This window comes from Marmota monax, unplaced genomic scaffold (genome assembly GCF_021218885.2).
Source record: "Marmota monax isolate L192 unplaced genomic scaffold, Marmota_monax_Labrador192_F-V1.1 WCK01_AAM20220418_F8-fsc00040, whole genome shotgun sequence".
NCBI classification, from domain to species: domain Eukaryota; kingdom Metazoa; phylum Chordata; class Mammalia; order Rodentia; family Sciuridae; genus Marmota; species Marmota monax.
The window spans coordinates 9,039,155-9,056,250 of record NW_026692782.1 but is presented as its reverse complement, the minus strand read 5'-3'; the positions used below and the strand labels follow the sequence as shown (position 1 = coordinate 9,056,250).

At 48.0% G+C, this 17,096-nt stretch overlaps 1 protein-coding gene across 3 annotated transcripts in view; it reads left to right on the top strand.

The window, feature by feature from the left end:
* Positions 1-15,691, top strand: part of Csgalnact1 (chondroitin sulfate N-acetylgalactosaminyltransferase 1) — a 318,906-nt gene extending 303,215 nt beyond the window's left edge. For all 3 annotated transcript variants that reach the window (XM_058580407.1, XM_046447651.2, XM_046447652.2), the window contains exons 7-10: positions 729-907; positions 1,777-1,871; positions 10,661-10,742; positions 13,797-15,691. In XM_058580407.1, the coding sequence (XP_058436390.1) occupies positions 729-907; positions 1,777-1,871; positions 10,661-10,742; positions 13,797-14,080 (640 nt within the window). In that variant the 3' untranslated portion in view covers positions 14,081-15,691. The remainder of the gene's footprint in view (positions 1-728; positions 908-1,776; positions 1,872-10,660; positions 10,743-13,796) is intronic.
* The last annotated feature ends 1,405 nt before the right edge of the window (positions 15,692-17,096 follow it).

Below are 17,096 nucleotides of genomic sequence, written 5' to 3'. Positions count from 1 at the left end.
GATAACTAATAACTCTGTGAGACAGTCAAGGGAGGTGTTATTATTCCCACTTTGCAGATGAGGCAACCGAGGTTCAGGAAGATTAATGGGCTTGCCTGCCTCTCAGAGCTCATGTGCCGGAGGTCTGAGGCCGTCCCAGTCTTCTGGCTCCAAGCTGGGATTGTTTTCCGCCATCCTCTACTGCTTTACCTGAGGGTGGGGAAGGAATCCAAGTTTCAGTCCGTTTGGGGACAGATACACATCAAGAATATTTTTTTTGCCTAGCTCCTGGATTTAAATGCAGATGAGAAGATGCCAGGAGGGGCCCATTCCATGGTAATTTAATTTCCTCGGCTCAGTAGATTCATTTGGGTGACTGAGGAAGCATGGAGATTTCCCATGGGGTGTGTTTGTAGTTTTGCTGGTTCAGGCTTTCTCCTTCACAAAAAAAATCGTCAGTAGTGATGACAGCACAGTTTTCAACGTGGGGAAATTGCCAGACACACAAGAGGAGGAAAAAAATCAAGTCAAAAGTTTGCTACGTGTTCTTGGTCCTCTCCATCCCAAGGGTTCCACTGAGTCTGTACCTGCCTGGGTGGTCCCTCCCTGCACCCTTCGGCTTACAGAAGCAACAGGGCAAGAGGTGGATGGTCCTGGCCATGTTTTTTCCCCTGGGAATTCTGTCAGCCTGGGAAGAAACTGGGCGTGGGAACGTCTGTCCCTGATTGTCTCTTCATCTTCCCGTCTAGAGCCGCCAACTTCAGGAACTTCACCTTCATCCAGCTGAATGGCGAGTTTTCCCGGGGAAAGGGACTGGATGTGGGAGCCCGCTTCTGGAAGGGAAGCAACGTCCTGCTGTTCTTCTGTGACGTGGACATCTACTTCACCTCTGAATTCCTCAACACGTGCAGGCTGAACACACAGCCAGGTGTGGCCCTCTCCCCCAGGTGTCATGCTCTGCAGTTCACTCTGATGTCCTGCCTCACCAGGCTCATTTTACCCCAGGGACACAGAAAGGGACAGTCATCTGGTTTGGTCTCTTCTTGGGTGCCACAAGGCAGGCCTGGCAGACACCATAATTCTGGGACTCAGTCCAGAGTTGGTTTGTGTAACCCCGTATCCATGTTCTACTGGGAGGTCAGCCTTAGTGGCCATCACAGGGGAAGGTGTGATGAGGAGGACAGGGACTGTTCCAATCCAAAGGGAAAAGGGCATCTGTGGGCAGATACCAAGGCCAGGGGAGGGGGCTGTGAGCAGAAGGAACCCACATTATGAAAATTATTTCAATAGACTTTGCTTGGGCAGGAATGATAATCAGCTAAGAATTATTGGCATGGCATATTAGTTGTTAAAATATAGAAACTCTTCCTACTTTGGGGAAGATTTCCTGTATTTCCTATACTTTGGTAAAGAGCAACTACTCTGAGCTCTCTATCCGCTGCTGCCCTGTCACTCAGGCTCCCTGGCAACCCTTGAGACTGCCCTGGATCCAGCCATCAAAGGGTTAATATTTGCCAAGCAGGGGAACCAGGACTCTTCTTCCATACCCACCTCCTTGGTGGGTACCCAGTGCTAGAGCCACAGACTATGGAGATCTTGAACATTATCCAAGCTCTGGGAGGGCAGAAATGTTTGAGCATCTGATTGACAGGTCTACCTGGGGCTGTGCTTGTCAGATCTATTTAAAATTGAGAGAAGAGAAAAAAAGAAAAGTGGGTGCAGATATCCAGGATGTCCCAGAGGCTGAATGTCAATGAATCTGTCCCTTTAAGCAAATGCTTGTTTTCTGGTTTGCAGGGAAGAAGGTATTTTACCCAGTCCTTTTCAGCCAGTACAATCCTGGCATAATCTACGGCCATCACGATGCGGTCCCTCCCCTGGAACAGCAGCTGGTGAGTAATTACCCCACGGATCCCTTTGTGCGGCTGCTTTGTGGCTTTCATTACCAGGGGTGCCTGACCGTGAGGAAAGGCTAGTGGGGATCTGTGGATGGATTCCCTCAGTAGTTTTTAAGTTGAGCAGATGTTCTGGCCTTTGCTCCCAGCGCCTTGTTGATTGAAAGTGTTTGCAGTATTTAAAAGTGGAAAATAAATAGGAACGGTACCTTACAGGAGGGTAATTTCACACCTTCATAGTTTTCTTCTATGATTTTGGGGAACGAGTGTTATTGCGTGGTGACTGAAGCATACTTTCTCTGTATTATTATAAAATCCTGCCACATGACAAAGGTGAGATTAATGTTTCCATTGGTCAGGTGGAAAACAGACACTGGAAAGAGTCGGCTCACCACGGGGCACAGGGCTAGCCGTTGGGGAACGAGGGCTGAGCCAGGTCCCCAGTCCTGGATCTTCCTCATGGCAGGACAGTTCCCACATATCAGCAGGCCTGGGTGGACATTGGCATCAGAGGTGTCATTGGCAAGGTGGCTTTTGAAGGAGGAGTGGAGAGACCTCTCTGCTAAGATCGTGGCTACACAGGTGGTGGGCCAGTGACTCTCGAAGCCAGATGTCATGACAGACTGCTGGTCCCTTCAGCAGAAAAGTAGCACAGTCATGGGGTGAGGGCAGGGGGCAAACAGGAAGAAGATCTCCACTGAGCTTAGGCTGCCCCTCCAAGAATGCATTTCCTGTTGCTTTAGTCTCCTCTGATCCATGGGACATGTTCCAAAACCCCCAGTGCATGCCTGAAACCATGGGTAGTACCAGATCCTACACAGACTGTTTTCCCCTATATATACACACCTATGATAAAGTTTAATTTATAAATCATAGTAAGAGATTAATTAATTAGTAATAGAATAATTATGACAATATACTATAATAAACATATTTATTTCTAGAATCTTCCATTTCATGTTTTTGGACTAGTATTGGCTCTGGTATTGAACCCACTAAAAGAGGTGGAGGGGGTGGCTTTTGTACTGTTGCTCATCCTCCCTTCAGAGAGGTGAGATATCTTGTCCTCAGCTGCATTTTAGTTGGGGCTGAATCTTTGGGCTGCTCCGACCAGGGGGTGTACTGTTCTCCCTTGCCCTATGTAGATCCACCTCCTGTTGGGACAAAGCAAGTTTCTTCCCATTGAGTAACCTTGAGGGGGAAGGAAGGAAATCTGGTTCATGAACGTGACAGAGTCTCTCCTGCCCCTATGCAAGGGCAAGTGAATGAATTTCCATAGAAAACATGCGTGCGGTGAAATTCTTTTGAGGACTACCTCTGTGTTTAGTTTCTGCAAGTAGCAAATCTATTGTCTCCAGGCCCATCCTGTGCCCTGCACCCACCCTCCCTCCCTCCCTCCCCGGTTAACCTCTGGCAGCTGATGGTATGATCATTTCCAAAATGTGGCAGCTTTGAGGATCTTCAGGCTAGACACAGATTTCTCACCCATGTCCTAGTGTGGTTTCCGTGGGTTCAAGCCAGGAGACACACTAAGAGAGAGAGTGCCCCATGAAACTTTAGCACCATTGTATGTCTGTTGATGTAGAGTACCTTTAACCATGCTTTAGACAAACAAACTATACATTTTTTACTCCCCAAGAGCCAGTTCTCATCTGCTTACAAGTGAAATCTCCCCCCATCAAGACAAACTTCTCATTTTCTGTCCTGAAGAGTTTTAACCTTCTAATAAGGTTTAAGGGAAAAGTAGGGCACAAGAGTTTATTTTATTTCAGCCAATCAGAATAAAAGTTCCTTTGGTTTCAAATGTGATTAATTCGTTAGGTCAAACTCTTAAAGACCTTATTTGCTTGCAAAGGAGTTCTGCTCATTTTGCAATTTAAAGGTTTTATCCTTGTATTATTATTCCAACAGAGAAGCAGGTACACAGCGATGTTACAGTCAGCACAGTTAAGCTGGTCTCCCAGAACCTCAGACGCAGTGGTCAAGACAGAAACAGCTCAGATTTCCTGAGTCCACCGCTAGAAGGGCTGAAATATCCTGAAGCCTTTGACATTTAATTACAGAAACATTTTGACCTCTCCCAGAGCACATGACTCTACTATTTTGGAGTTTAATATTTGTGATTATTTAATCTGAGGAAACAGGACACTCCAAAAGTTCCCCATCCACCAAAATAAAAATTAAGTCACCTTCTTTACTGGACATGCCATGTCTTAAGTACCTGCTGCTGCCCAAGGGCTTGGCCCAGGTGAGTCAGAAGGACTGCAGCAGGTCCCTGTATTCCTAAGTGTTTGTGAGAGATCTCGCCCGGCTCCTCCTGCAGAGGTGTAATGACTGATCCAAGATTGCCCAGCCTCTAGTGTCAGAGCTGAGCCTCAGGCCAGGATTTCCTTCCTCCAGTGCATTGGAAATGGATTTGCTGAGGTTCAGGATAAGAGCCAAAGTGTGAAAGCAATAGGCTGCTGACAAAAATCCCCAAGGCAAACATCAAATTGGGGGAAATCAATATAATGGAGATGGAGTGTGTGGGTGGTGAGGAGGTATAAAATAAAAAGTAATGACTGGAGATAGATAAATTAGGAAAGACCTCCTCCTGAGGGGACGTTTTGGCTCAGTCTAGGAAGAAGTGGTTGCACATCCATTAACAAATCTTGATAGCCTTCCCTGGAATACCTCTGTATCACAGGCCAGGGGGGACATAGGTCCAGAATGCAGCTGTAATGAAAGTTACTTATGTAAACAAGTCAACCTTTCCCAGCAGCCCTGAAAATATGACCTCGTTTGTCAATGTGTCAGTTATTACTCCTCATGGCTGTTGCCACTGTCCTTTTCTATTTTGCTTGCAGATAAAAGCAAGGAACTGAGTGTATGAGGGTGCATGTGTGCTCAGACGACTTGTTTCTTCACCTTTGAGCACAGGCCATTAGGAATAAGTAATAAGTGACATCACAGGATTTTATACCAATATTTAATTTTTTGAGTTTTCGGCCGCGAGATGAAACGGGCTGATGCTTTCCTGTAGAAACACCTTGCTGAGAAAGGAATGACTATCGTTTAAATAAATGTTCACTTGAGACATTCCACTTTCCTGGCTCGAGCTTTGCTACTTCTTGCCTAGGTTCCTGCAGGAGCCTCCTACCACTTCTATCTTTAGATCCCGACCCTCCCCTACTCTCTAGTCTTTTCTTCACCCTCTGCCAGGGATGTTTCAAAAACACAGATTAATTCCATTTTTTTTTCTTTAAAAAAAAAAAAAAGTCTTTCATGGCATGAAGCCAGTGGTGTGCTGGTAAATGTTTAACAACCCACTCTCTGAAAAGGGGGGAAAAGGCCCTGATGATGGGGTGTGCCAATTTCCAATGTGTAAATACTCCCACTGCGGCCTATTTCAGGGTAGCAACGTGATGTCGCATGAACAGAGATCTGCAAAGGGACGGCACAGTCCTTGGGAGCTGGTCCTAGTGGGTCTAGCACACTACAAGCCTGACCCCCCTCTTGGGATTAATTGTCCTCCACAAACTGACTCTAACCTGATGACAGAGAGTGTGTCTGTAACCCTGCCATCAGGCACTTGGTACCAGCAAGAGAAACACCCAGGCCGACGCGCTGCCAAGGGCACAACTGCTCACCATTTCTCATGTCCTCAGTGTCAGATGCAGCTTCTCTGCCCGCTGTGCAGCCACTCCCAAATTTCAAATGCAGGGACTTTGTACCATTCTGTTCAGCACAGGAAGGAGGCTGGCTCCTATCCCCACCCTCCCTCAGATTACACCCCTACCTCTCTAACTCCTTTCAAAAAGTGTTTCATGCAGACCCACACTTTAGCTTTTAAAAATTGCCTGCTGAGCACAGCACATCGAGTGCATCCTTGCAGTGTGTTTTTATTTATTAGGGAAATACACACTCACAGAGTTAACAAAAATAATTAGCGGACACCATTTCACAAGTCCATGCTGTGCCCAAATCAGCTCATGGGATGCTCTAGAAGGATTATTCTCACTTTGCAGATGAGGAATTTGAGGTTCAGGGAATTTAAGACACGTGCTCAGACTCCCACAGCTGCTGAGTGACAAAAGCAGAAACTCAAGTGCCACGCTGGGTTGAGGGTGCCATTGGCAGGGCACACATCCTTTGGCCTCAAAGTGCTTCAGGAGAGGAAAGAGCCCTGTTCCTGAGCTGAGAGAACCCGGGTGATCCCTTGGCAGAACGTGGCCTTGGAAGAGGCAGTCTCTTTGAGGGGTTGGGGGAGGGCAGATGCTGATTAAAGAAGGCTTGTGGGAAAATGGGAGTTAGTGCAAACCTGGGAGGAGATGGCACTGGAGCCCATTCTTAAGTGAATTTTTTGAAAGTGGTGGCTCCAGAATACCTTATTGCTCCAGCAATGGAACTGGGATTGTCCCAGCAATCCTAGCGTTGCTCTGGGCTTGCCTACCGCAGGCTAAGTGAACTTGGCCACATCATTCCGCCTCCATACACAGAGGCCACAAAAACGAGGACATTCCTGGAATCTTTTGCAATTTGATCCCTGAGCCCCAAATAATAAGGAATACACAGCACAAGGGGTATGTGTGGTGGGGTATCCAACCCAGTCCTAGAAGCCGCTGCCATTCAGGGTGTCTCGTGCTCACTGAGAAGAATCTGCTACCTAAGTAGCAGCAAAATGAAAATGCAGGAGCATGTCCAAAGGCACTGGGGATCTTAAGATGGCAACAGCAAGCACTCGGTCTTCCAGGTGTGGGGCCCAGCGGTTCACATGCCCATCATCCTGCCGTAGGCATTCCTGGTGAGTGCCAGGCTGGGCAACCAGCTTTGGTTCTTGGGAGACTCTCTTCGATTTGGAGGAGCTACTCTGCCTGAGTATCTGTTATTTATTTTATGTTTGGGTCCAGATTGCTTCGTGGGCAGAGGTCCAAGGCGGCACCATAAACCAGACAGGCGCTGCCTGCCGGCGGGTGCCCATGCAGCTGCGGGGCGGGGCGCCTGCCTTCCCCAGCCTGGGGAGAGATGCTGATTTCTGCTTTGTGTTTGGGTCCTAATAGAAAATAATCACCCCGTCACGTGGATCGCCCACAGAGCAGCGGCTCTGGGAACTTCCTGCGGGAGAGCAGGCCTGACCACGTCCTGGCGTGGTGTGTTGGCCTGCGGTGCTGAGCCTGCCCTCAGGGGGGACAGGTGGCACTGCAGGGAGAGATGATAGGCCAGCCGTGGAGAGACATTGTTAAACGAGGGTGGCTGCGTAGACAGATGGTGAAATGCAAGAAAGGCTTCTCTTTTGAAGTTTACTGTTAGGGTCTCTCCCCACCACCACCCCCGGGGCAGTAGACACCATCGATGCATATGTCTGAGAGTTTTTGAGAAGTCAGTCAAGCCCTCTGCTGTGGGTCCCAGGAAGGGGAAGACACTTTTATCTGTTGATCACAGGATTTTTTTTCTTTAATTTTCCTCTTTTTAGTTATGCATGACAGTAGAATGTATTTTGACATATTATATATGCATGGAGTATTCTTGTGGTTGGACATGGTGTGGCGTTTCACTGGGGGTGTGTTCATATATGAACTTAGGAAAGTTATGTCTGATTCGTTCTCCTGTCTTTCCTATTCCCATCCTCCTCCCCTCCCTTTATTTAATCCAATGAAAACTTATATTTTTCCCTCCTCCCACCCCCTTATTGTGTGTTAGCATCTGCAATGACAAAGAGAATATTTGGTCTTTGGTTTGGGGGGATTGGCTTATTTCGCTTAGCATGGTAGCCTCCATTTCCATCCATTTACTGGCAAATGCCATAACTTCATTCTTTATGGATGAGTAATATTCCATTGGGTCACAGGGTTCTGGCATCACCACTAGACTTCCTAGGCCTTTGCTGAGTCACTTGCTGACAATATCTGCCACCTGGAGTGTGTCTGTTTCCACTGGCTGCTGGGAACTGTCTCTACCCTAGGATTGTGCCCCTCTTACTCATGGGAGCATCTATGGAGTGCCTGCTGTGTGCTGGACAGTGTCTGGGTGCTGGAGATATAGCCCTGAATGAGACCAAGGCCCTGACTTTGGTTCACCCGTGGTGGTGGGTGACGACTGTCAGCAAACGGAGGCATGAGTGTGACAGCGGACCATTTCAGAGAGCCAGGCGTGTTATGGAGAAGATGAACCAGGGTGACGACACGGAGTGTGACGGGGTGGCAGGTGTACTGGAGAAAGATCTGATGCTACCTTGGGTTTTGGTCCTAATAAGAAATGATGGCTCCTCAGGTGTAAGAAGCACCACCATTCTGTTCCACTAGTCAGGAGGGTCAGGACAGCCGCTCTGAGCAATGGGATAGGAGCAGAGACCGGGGTGAGCAGGGCAGGGTGAGCAGGTTGAAGACTGCAGTTTCCAAGCCTTGGATGCCTGAGACATCCATGTTTGTGGGGCAGGCAGCAGGACTGTGTACCGGGGAGAAGGGAGGAGAGGTGGAGGGGGAGCAGGGGAGGCCAGGTAGTGGAGGGACAGAGGTTTCCCGTGGATTCTCTTCTGATTGCTTTGGGGGGATACTACAGGGTTTCTGCTGGGAGTGTAATTGGTGTTGGAGAGCACTCGCTCCCTCCCACCAGGCTGCTCTTGAGGGCTCCCTTCCAGTCCCTGCCGCAGCCCGCTGTGGTAGGGGAACCTCTAATGAGTGAACTCCATCTTGCCCTGGAATTATGTGCTGTGGGCACAACCAAGTCGGTTTCCACAAAGGGCTGCATTTCACTGAGCTCCTCACTTGGTGGCTTTCTGTGGCTTGCCGACCTCAATGACTGTTTCTACAGCTCACTCCCCTGGTCTGGTCGTAAATCAGCTTGTCCCCGTCATGCCGTCCCCAGGTGAAGGGCGCCCTTCACCTTGCTCCACCTTGTTGGGCACTACATGGACTCGGTCCCGGGACAGCCACCTCTTGGGAGCTCCCCTGTTCTTCCCAAGTCCTGCCGACGGCTTTCCCCATTGGGAGCGTTTTCTTCTAAATCCCACGTAGACCTCAGCCAAATGTGTGAAGTGTGGACACTGGCTCTTCTCTGCAACTCCACTTTTATCCAGAAACTTAGAGGACGGTCTGCATCTTGGCCAGCAAAGGGGCCATGAAGCCGTCAGCTGCAATAGAAATCTCTACCTGGGGTGTCAGGGATGGAGCAAAATCCCGTTTTTAAAAAATGACCTAGTGGAGATTTTTCCAGAATTTCCTGCCTTGCAAAAAAAAATCTTTCCAGCTGATGTTAATAAAATGTCCTTGTTGTCTGGAGGTGTTTCAGGGCAGCCCTTGGTCCTGAGGTGGTTTGGAAGAACATCCAACGGGGGCAGCTTTTGCCCAAGAACCTCCCTAGGTCCCCCTCTCCCTCAGGCAGTTGTGACGTGTTTGTAGTGGAGTGGACGACCCCTACAAGTGGGTCCTCGTACAAATAAGATGGTCTCATGGGTTCCAAGGGAAAGAATTTTAAGATGTGATGAATCCCTTTAAAAACCATTTGTCAAATATAATTTAGGCTCTGGGAAGCTTCTGGAAGATGGACTAACAGTGATAAGATACAGGTTTGGATGTGAGAGCTAGAAGAATCCTTAGGGGTGATTAGTTGAACACCGTCATCTTATCGAAAAGAAAATAGAGGCCCCAAGAAATGAAGGAAGCTGCCTGAGCTGAAGTGGCCGTCCAGTGGTCAGGTTGGGACAAGTCCCTGCCACTCCTCCCCATTCACTTACTGTTTCTATTTAGTGGCCAACACAGTCACGTGTCCCAAAAGGGGACCTGCTGCCTCTTGGGCTTGGGGAGGGGACTGCTATCCTCTTAAGTACCTATGTGTCCTGCAAAAGTAAACCATAAAAATCAACTATGAAGGCCTCAAAAACAGGGGCTGGGGCTGGGGCTCAACGGTAGAGCGCTTGCCTGGCACGTGTGAGGTGCTGGGTTCGAGTCTCAGTACCACACAAAGATAATAAATAAATAAAGGTATTGTGTCCATCTACAACTAAAAACAAATCTAAAAAAGATCTCAAAAAAATCATATATATATATAGAAATTTTTCAAAACATTTTGCTGCCTCAGCAAATCTCCTGGAAATTTACTTGCAAAGCAAGAGACTGAGCAGAGCCAGGTCTCACTTTTTTTAGACAGTCGCAGCTTGGATGGCCTCTCGGCAGCCCTGTAGGCTGGCACCTCTGGGTGGCCTTCCTGGAGCAGCCTGGATGAGTGGGCAGCGTCTTCCTGCAGGGCCTGGCCTCTGAGCGCCCTTTTCCTCAGCGAGAGAGAGGTTTCGGAGCTGGGGAGCCTGGAACAGAGCGAAGTTTCTTTTTATTCCCGGAGGGAGTGGTGTTTGTGGGCTGCGCCAGGACGGCTGAATCCCGACTTGTTCTCTCCATCCCTTTTCTCAACTTTCTGAGCCCTCTGCTGGCTCCCCGCCCGGGGCCTGTGTGAGAGGCCCAGGCCTCAACTTCTCTCTGGCACTGGGATGGGGCCAGACACGTAGGTGGCTTTTCCATGGCACTGCTCAAAAACTTGCTCTCCTTTCTGTGTGTGTGTATGTGTGTGTGTGTGTGTGTGTTTTCATGCCTACACCCTAGAAACATTCCACCCAGAGGTGCCAAAAATCACAAGGCCCCGTTTTTTTTGGAACTGGTGAGCTTACTGTATTCCTGTCTGTGAGGATCAGATCCATCTGTCTCCCCTGGGGCTGGGGCTGTTTATGGGCGGTGGGATGGGCTCCCTCTTCAGCACTGCTCACAGGAGCGTGTGAAGACTGTTTTTCTGGGCCGTATCTGACAGTGCTCTCCTTGTAGGTCATAAAGAAGGAAACTGGATTTTGGAGAGACTTCGGATTTGGGATGACTTGTCAGTATCGGTCAGACTTCATCAACATAGGTGAGGCAAAGCTGCGTCTCTGCTGCCACCCGGAGGCCACTGCCCGCACAGGCCTTGAGGGAACAGCCCGTGTCTGGGAGCCTAGGAGCTGGTGATGAAGAGTGGTGTGGTTTTCTTAACCAATGTGTTCTCCACGTCCTCACCCGCTAGCCTAAGTCAGGCTTGAGGGTGGACAGCCATAGGCCCCTTAGTCTCTACAGCACCTTGGCTGTCTGTCCTTGTGGCACAGAAGCAGCACTGGGGCAGGCTGTCCCACACCCCCTCCCACATGGCCTCTGGGCGCAGTGCCCCGCCTCTCCTACTGACTTCCTGAGCCTCCGGTAAGGGCCAAAGGGAAACCAAAAAGTTAGGAAAATCCTGTGAGAAGGGACCCAGGTTTCTCTCTGCTGAACTCTTAGAGATGTCAGATGTCACTTCAAACCCTGACAGAGTGTGTAGCTGCTGTCCACTTGCACATGACTCACAAGCCCATAGTCACACAGATGCTCATACACATGTGTACAGTACACACACACACACACACACACACACCTGTGGGATTCCAGAGCACAGAGAGGAAAGGCCCTCAGGTTCCAGCTGTGTGGACCAGAGTTACCAGAGGCAAGGGGACCTCCTGGGGTTTCATAGTGGGATGTAGCTGGGATGAGGACACAGAGTCTCCTGTCCCCCTTGGAAATACCTCCCCGCCCCCTTAGTGGTGCTTTCATATGTGCCTCTGGAGGGACTGGAATGTGGGTTACAGATGACTAGGTTAAGAAGGAGCAGGCCAGAAACTGGCCCTGGGGTCCTTCCCCCAGTCCTCCCCGGAGCTCTGTCTTTCTCCCTCCCAGTCTCCTCCCTCTCAGGCCCAAACCCTAGAGCTTCCTGTTTTAAAACCAAGGTACAGGAGCAGCCCCTGTTTTGTAGGTTTGTCTTGTTCAGAGCAGATTCTGATGGGCTATAGGGACCCTAGAACCCAGAGAAACCATCAGGTTTAAAAGAAGGGCTGGGGGGGCTCGGTGGTAGAGCACTTGCCTAGCATGCACAGGTCCTGGGTTCCCTCCCTAGCATTAAAAAAAAAAAAAACTGATAAAACCAAACCATCTGAAGTCACATCCCCTAAGAGGTGCTGGTCCCTGAGTGGCAGCTGCTGAGGATACTCAGCAACTGACAACAGGTGTTCTTTGGTGTCTTTATGATTGTGTCCATTCAAATCCCCCAAAATGATATTTTGGGAATGTAGCTAAAGATTTCCATTCCAAGGAACTCTGTTTCCTCACACTGTATACAGAGATGATTGTGTGGACGCCCGTGTGTATCTATTTTGGATTCATATCAATACGTTTATCATATTGCATTCTGCTCTTGGATCTTTCATATTTGGACTCAGTATATGTTTATCATTTTGGATTCTCCTAAAGATGGACATCACTGAGCTTGAAAAACAGGAAGCACAGCAGGCTGGGGAGGGTGCTGTTCCTCCGGAAGCCACCCCTGTAACCTCAGAGCCTGTGGGACCTGGTGAGACCCCATTCCTGGCAAGCTTGTACTTACTTGCATCCTGCCCACGTCCTGCGTGGGCAGTGGAAATGGGGCTCCCCTCAGTGGAATGGGCTGGATGAGAAATAAAACCTAGGAAACATAGAACGAAGAGAAAACCCCAGGACACAGAAAATAGTTTCAAAAAGCAGGGGCAGGACAGGACAGGCTAGCAGGTCACAGGGATGGAGCTTCTGTACTATGGCAAAATGGAGCCCACACCTGCTTTATTTATATCAGGGGACATCAAAGTCCTTCCATAGAACGTTCTTCTCTAAAAATGGCTAACAGTGGGCTGTCCAGTTCCCAACACCCATCCCCAGAGCGACCATGAGAGGTCTTCCTAGCAGAGTGAAGATAGGGGTCATGTGCCTTGGGCAATCTATTGCGTGGGAATGCCACAGATAGTTCCCAAGGTTAAACCTAAAATCTCCCTGGTTACAAGCTGATTTTTCACAGATGGCTTCCTGAACTTTCCCGTGTCTTTTTTTGCACCTAGTATTTAACAAATAATAATAGTAATAGTAATAAATCAATTGTAGCTACCAGCCCCTTACATTACTAGCTTATTTGGTTATGATATTTATTTCATTTAAGGGTAAAAAAATCTAAAATTCGAGAGGGTAAGTGGCAGCTTCCAAGAGAATCAGCACACAAATTCTGACCCCCCGACTCATCATTGGTCCCCTTCCTTTGCGTGTGCCCACTGAGGGGTCACAGTCACTCATAAACACAGCCAGGGGTTGGTTGGTTGTGGCTCCCTACCCTCCCCACCTGATGCCTGAGCCCCACCTTGGGGTTCCAGCAATAGCCCTGAGCAGGAAATAAAGAGGCTCCATGAGAATGTCTGAGAAGGGATGTTGAGATCCCGTCTCTGCTGTGAGATTTGAAGTGAGTAAATCTCTCAGGTGAGACAAGAACCAAGACGGAAGGCCAGTGCTTCCTGCTTGGGATGAAGAGCGGGTCATAGGTTAAGAAAGGTGAGGCTTTGGCCGATAGTGGCAGACTTTGCCAAAGGCATTCCTTATACGTGAAACAGTTTTTTTCAAGTAGACCTGGGAACTGTGAGGCCGGCCCTTTCAAGATGACTGACATCCCCAGCGTGAGGGGAAATCACAGGGAAGGTCAGGGCCACCGTAACCCAGGCAAGGAAGAGTGCTTTTGTGGGCCTGGTTTTTCCACACTGCAATCCAGGTTCACTCCACCTTGCCTGTGTGGGCAGGGGAGGTTTCTAGTTGGAAAGCTGAAGCACTTCATCCTGGCTGCTCATCAGTATTGCTGATGGCTCTTCCAAGCCGACAGATGCTCGAGATTCTGCTGCAGGTCTTGTTATCTCTAGAGCTTGGTGCTGTCTGCCATGAAGGTCATTTCCCTGTTGGGCATTTCCAGGGCCTCTGACCCAGATGGGTGCTCTGGTAACTTGGAGGGGCAGTGAAGCACACCCCTCTTCTTGCAAAGTTCTGTGGCTGTGCCCCTCAGGGAAGCCGGGATAGATCAGAGCAGCCCATGCCTGAACAGAGTGTTCTCTCCCCACAGGTGGATTTGATTTGGACATCAAAGGCTGGGGTGGAGAGGATGTACACCTGTACCGGAAGTATCTCCACAGCAACCTCATAGTGGTGCGGACGCCCGTGCGGGGACTCTTCCACCTCTGGCACGAGAAGCGCTGTATGGATGAGCTGACCCCCGAGCAGTACAAGATGTGCATGCAGTCCAAGGCCATGAACGAGGCGTCGCACGGGCAGCTGGGGATGCTGGTCTTCCGGCATGAGATAGAGGCTCACCTTCGCAAACAGAAGACAAGCAGCAAGAAGACATGAACTCCAGGGATGGATGGTGGGAGACGTTTTCTTTTCTCCTTTTGCAATTCCCCCAAAGAGTGGCTGCACAAGGAAGAGACTTCCATAAAGGATGAAAGAAAGAATCTGATGAGCAAAAGAGACCGGAGGAGAGAAAGCCTCCAATTTCTCTCTATTTGGCTTTATGCAACAGGAATTCCAATCACTACTTTGCCTGCAAATGTAGCCCAGATGCACCCTGAGAAGTGTCTGACAAAGGCAGAATGGTTATGAGAAGATAAGCCTGCTGGTGTGGAGGTTCTGATGATGTTTACAACAAAATGAGATCTTTTGTTTTCTCTGCTCATTGAAATATTCATGAATTAAGCCCACTTTTGTAAAAAGTTTATTAGAATGAAAGGCACATTTCTCCTCGTATGAATGATTACACAAGTCAGGCTCTAGTTTCTAGGGAGGCTGGAGTATTGGAAGGCAGCAGAGGAGACCTTGTGAAATGTGGGTCTCTGCTCTCCCTTATGAGAACAGTGAGCAAGATCAAAAGAACCAGAGGAGAAACCATAAATATCATATCATTTCCCCTGAAGATTAACCCCAAATAATCTGCTTGTCTTTTGGATGTCCTTTTAACCATCTCTGTTTATTTTATTTACAAATGCACTTTTTTTTTTTTTGCTTGCAAGTTATACTCTGCTAATTTAATTACCGACTTGCAAGCCTTACTAAGGAAGCACAAAGTAGCATATGTTACATTTTCGAGAAGATATTTTGAGATGCATTAGGAGAACTTTTCAGTTCAGAGATTGACAACACATCCGGGACTTCAGATGCGGGTCCTGTCGGGCACGGGGTGGCAGGCCTTGAGACATTGGGAAGGCCTGGTCTGGGGCTACTGAGAGAAAGAGGCATAAATTTTATCTGAAGAGTATATCCTAAGAGGAGCAACTGAACACTGGAGGAAAACTGAAGGACACTTTCACCATAATGGAAAAGGAAACTCACTCAGACTCATGATATCTTGGGATATCTAAAAGTCAGAGGACACATTTCCTCCTCAGGGGAAATGGGGACCACTTTCTTACCTGTTTCAATAAACCAAAGTTATGAACTAAACAATCTCTTTTCAAAGCAGGGTGCTTTTCCTGGTTTCTGGATTCCATAAGAAGAAATACAGAAATATATATTTTGTGAAAGATCAATCCATCTGCCAGAACCCAGCGAGATGGACGTTTTTGCTACATGTTCACTCACCCCAGGCTAGGTGGAAGTCACTTAATTATTTTTAAAATTAAGCAGTTCTACCCAATCACCAAGATGCTTCTGAAAATTGCATTTGATTACAGTTTCAAGCTATTTTTTAAAAATAAATACAGTTAACATTGAGTGGTTTCTACATCCATGTGAGAATTATTTATTTATTAGCCAGCACCAGATGCATGAGCTAATTATCTCTCTGATTCCTTGCCTTCTGTTTGCCCACAGTAAACTCATTGTTTAAAGGCTTCAAGAACATTCAAGCTGTTAGTGTGTTAAAAAAATTGTATTGATTTGTACTGGTAGTTCATAAAATTTCATTAAAACACAAGATATGAATGGAAGGTGGCATTGAACAGCTAATAAAACACAACTTGTGGATTTGATTTTTTTTTCTTGGAGTAAAAATACCATATCTTGTTTGGGGGAAACATTGTACATGTAGATCAGGGCTTCTCAACCTTGGTACTGCTGATATTTTGGGCTGCATAACTCTTTTCTGGGTTGGGAGGAGGTTTTGTGCATTGTAGGATATTAGGCAGTGTCCCTACCTGATTCTACCCACTAGATGCCACCAATATCTCCCATCCAGTTTAGACAATCAGAGTGTCTCCAATCATTGTCAAATGTCCCCTGGGAATCACCCCTGATTGAGAACCACCAGACTAGAGAGAGAAGAGGATATATTGAAAAGCCTGGATTCTGTATATGTTTTACTTGCCCTTTTGAGTTTATTTCCAAGGCCCCTTTCCACCCTGAGTATTTTCACACACTGTGGTGATTCCAGAGACTTCAGGGCACACACATCTGACCTGTCTCAGCAGTGGTCCTGCCAGATGGGTGCTGATGGACCTGTATCCTCTTGACCATATTCTCCCAGGGGCAGGAGGTTACATTTCCAGCAAAGATGGTGATCAAATACTTGGTCATGGAATTAAGCAAGTTTAAGTGCCTCGGGTGGTGCAGACTAGGCTGCACTCTGTGGGCTAAACAAACTTTCATCCTTGACTACACTGTGTGTTGCAGACGCCCAGGACAGTGTTCATGAATTAGGCTTTTAAAGTTTCTGAGGATGGCTGAAGAGAAAATATATTCAATTTTTAAAGCTTAGCTAGGTAGTGCGGTTTTATAAAAGAAGAGAGGCCCACCAAAGAATCTGTGTACATGATCTATCCGCCTGGACTGCCTAAGGCATGGATCAAGAAGGCTGGAAAAGGGCCCATTGGAGCATGAGCAGGAGACAGGAATTTAAACTTACACAACAAAGGAAAGCAGTCAAGAAACTGGCCTGCAGAACCAGGAGGCACTGGGTGGAAGGCCCCTTTCAACTCTGCATCTCCACTGTTCCTGCTTCCTGTCAATTGCCTGGTAACCAGCCCTGCATGTCGCTGAGCTGGGGGGTCTCCTCCAAGCAACAGTACCCATGCACCACGTGAGAGAGCCAGTAGGTACCTCTTCTCAGCTCCTCCCTCCATGACAGTCTCAGCCAGTTGTTAAGTATTTACCAACACCACTGCCTTTGGGTGACACCTGGACCTCCTTGTGCTGTTTTCCCTCCAACCTTCTACTTTCCATCCCTGCCCCCTTGTATTCACAAATGTGGTCAACTTTACTGTTTCCATATGTCAGAGATGAAGGACTTGCACCTAGCTGCACGTAACCTAACTACTAATTTTTGTTTCAGGAAAAATCCTCTGTTATCTAATTTTATCTACTCTTACCAGGATTCAGTGCAGTGTGGTAGCTAATATCGTGGCTTCTCCAGCTAGATAACCAGGATTCAAAG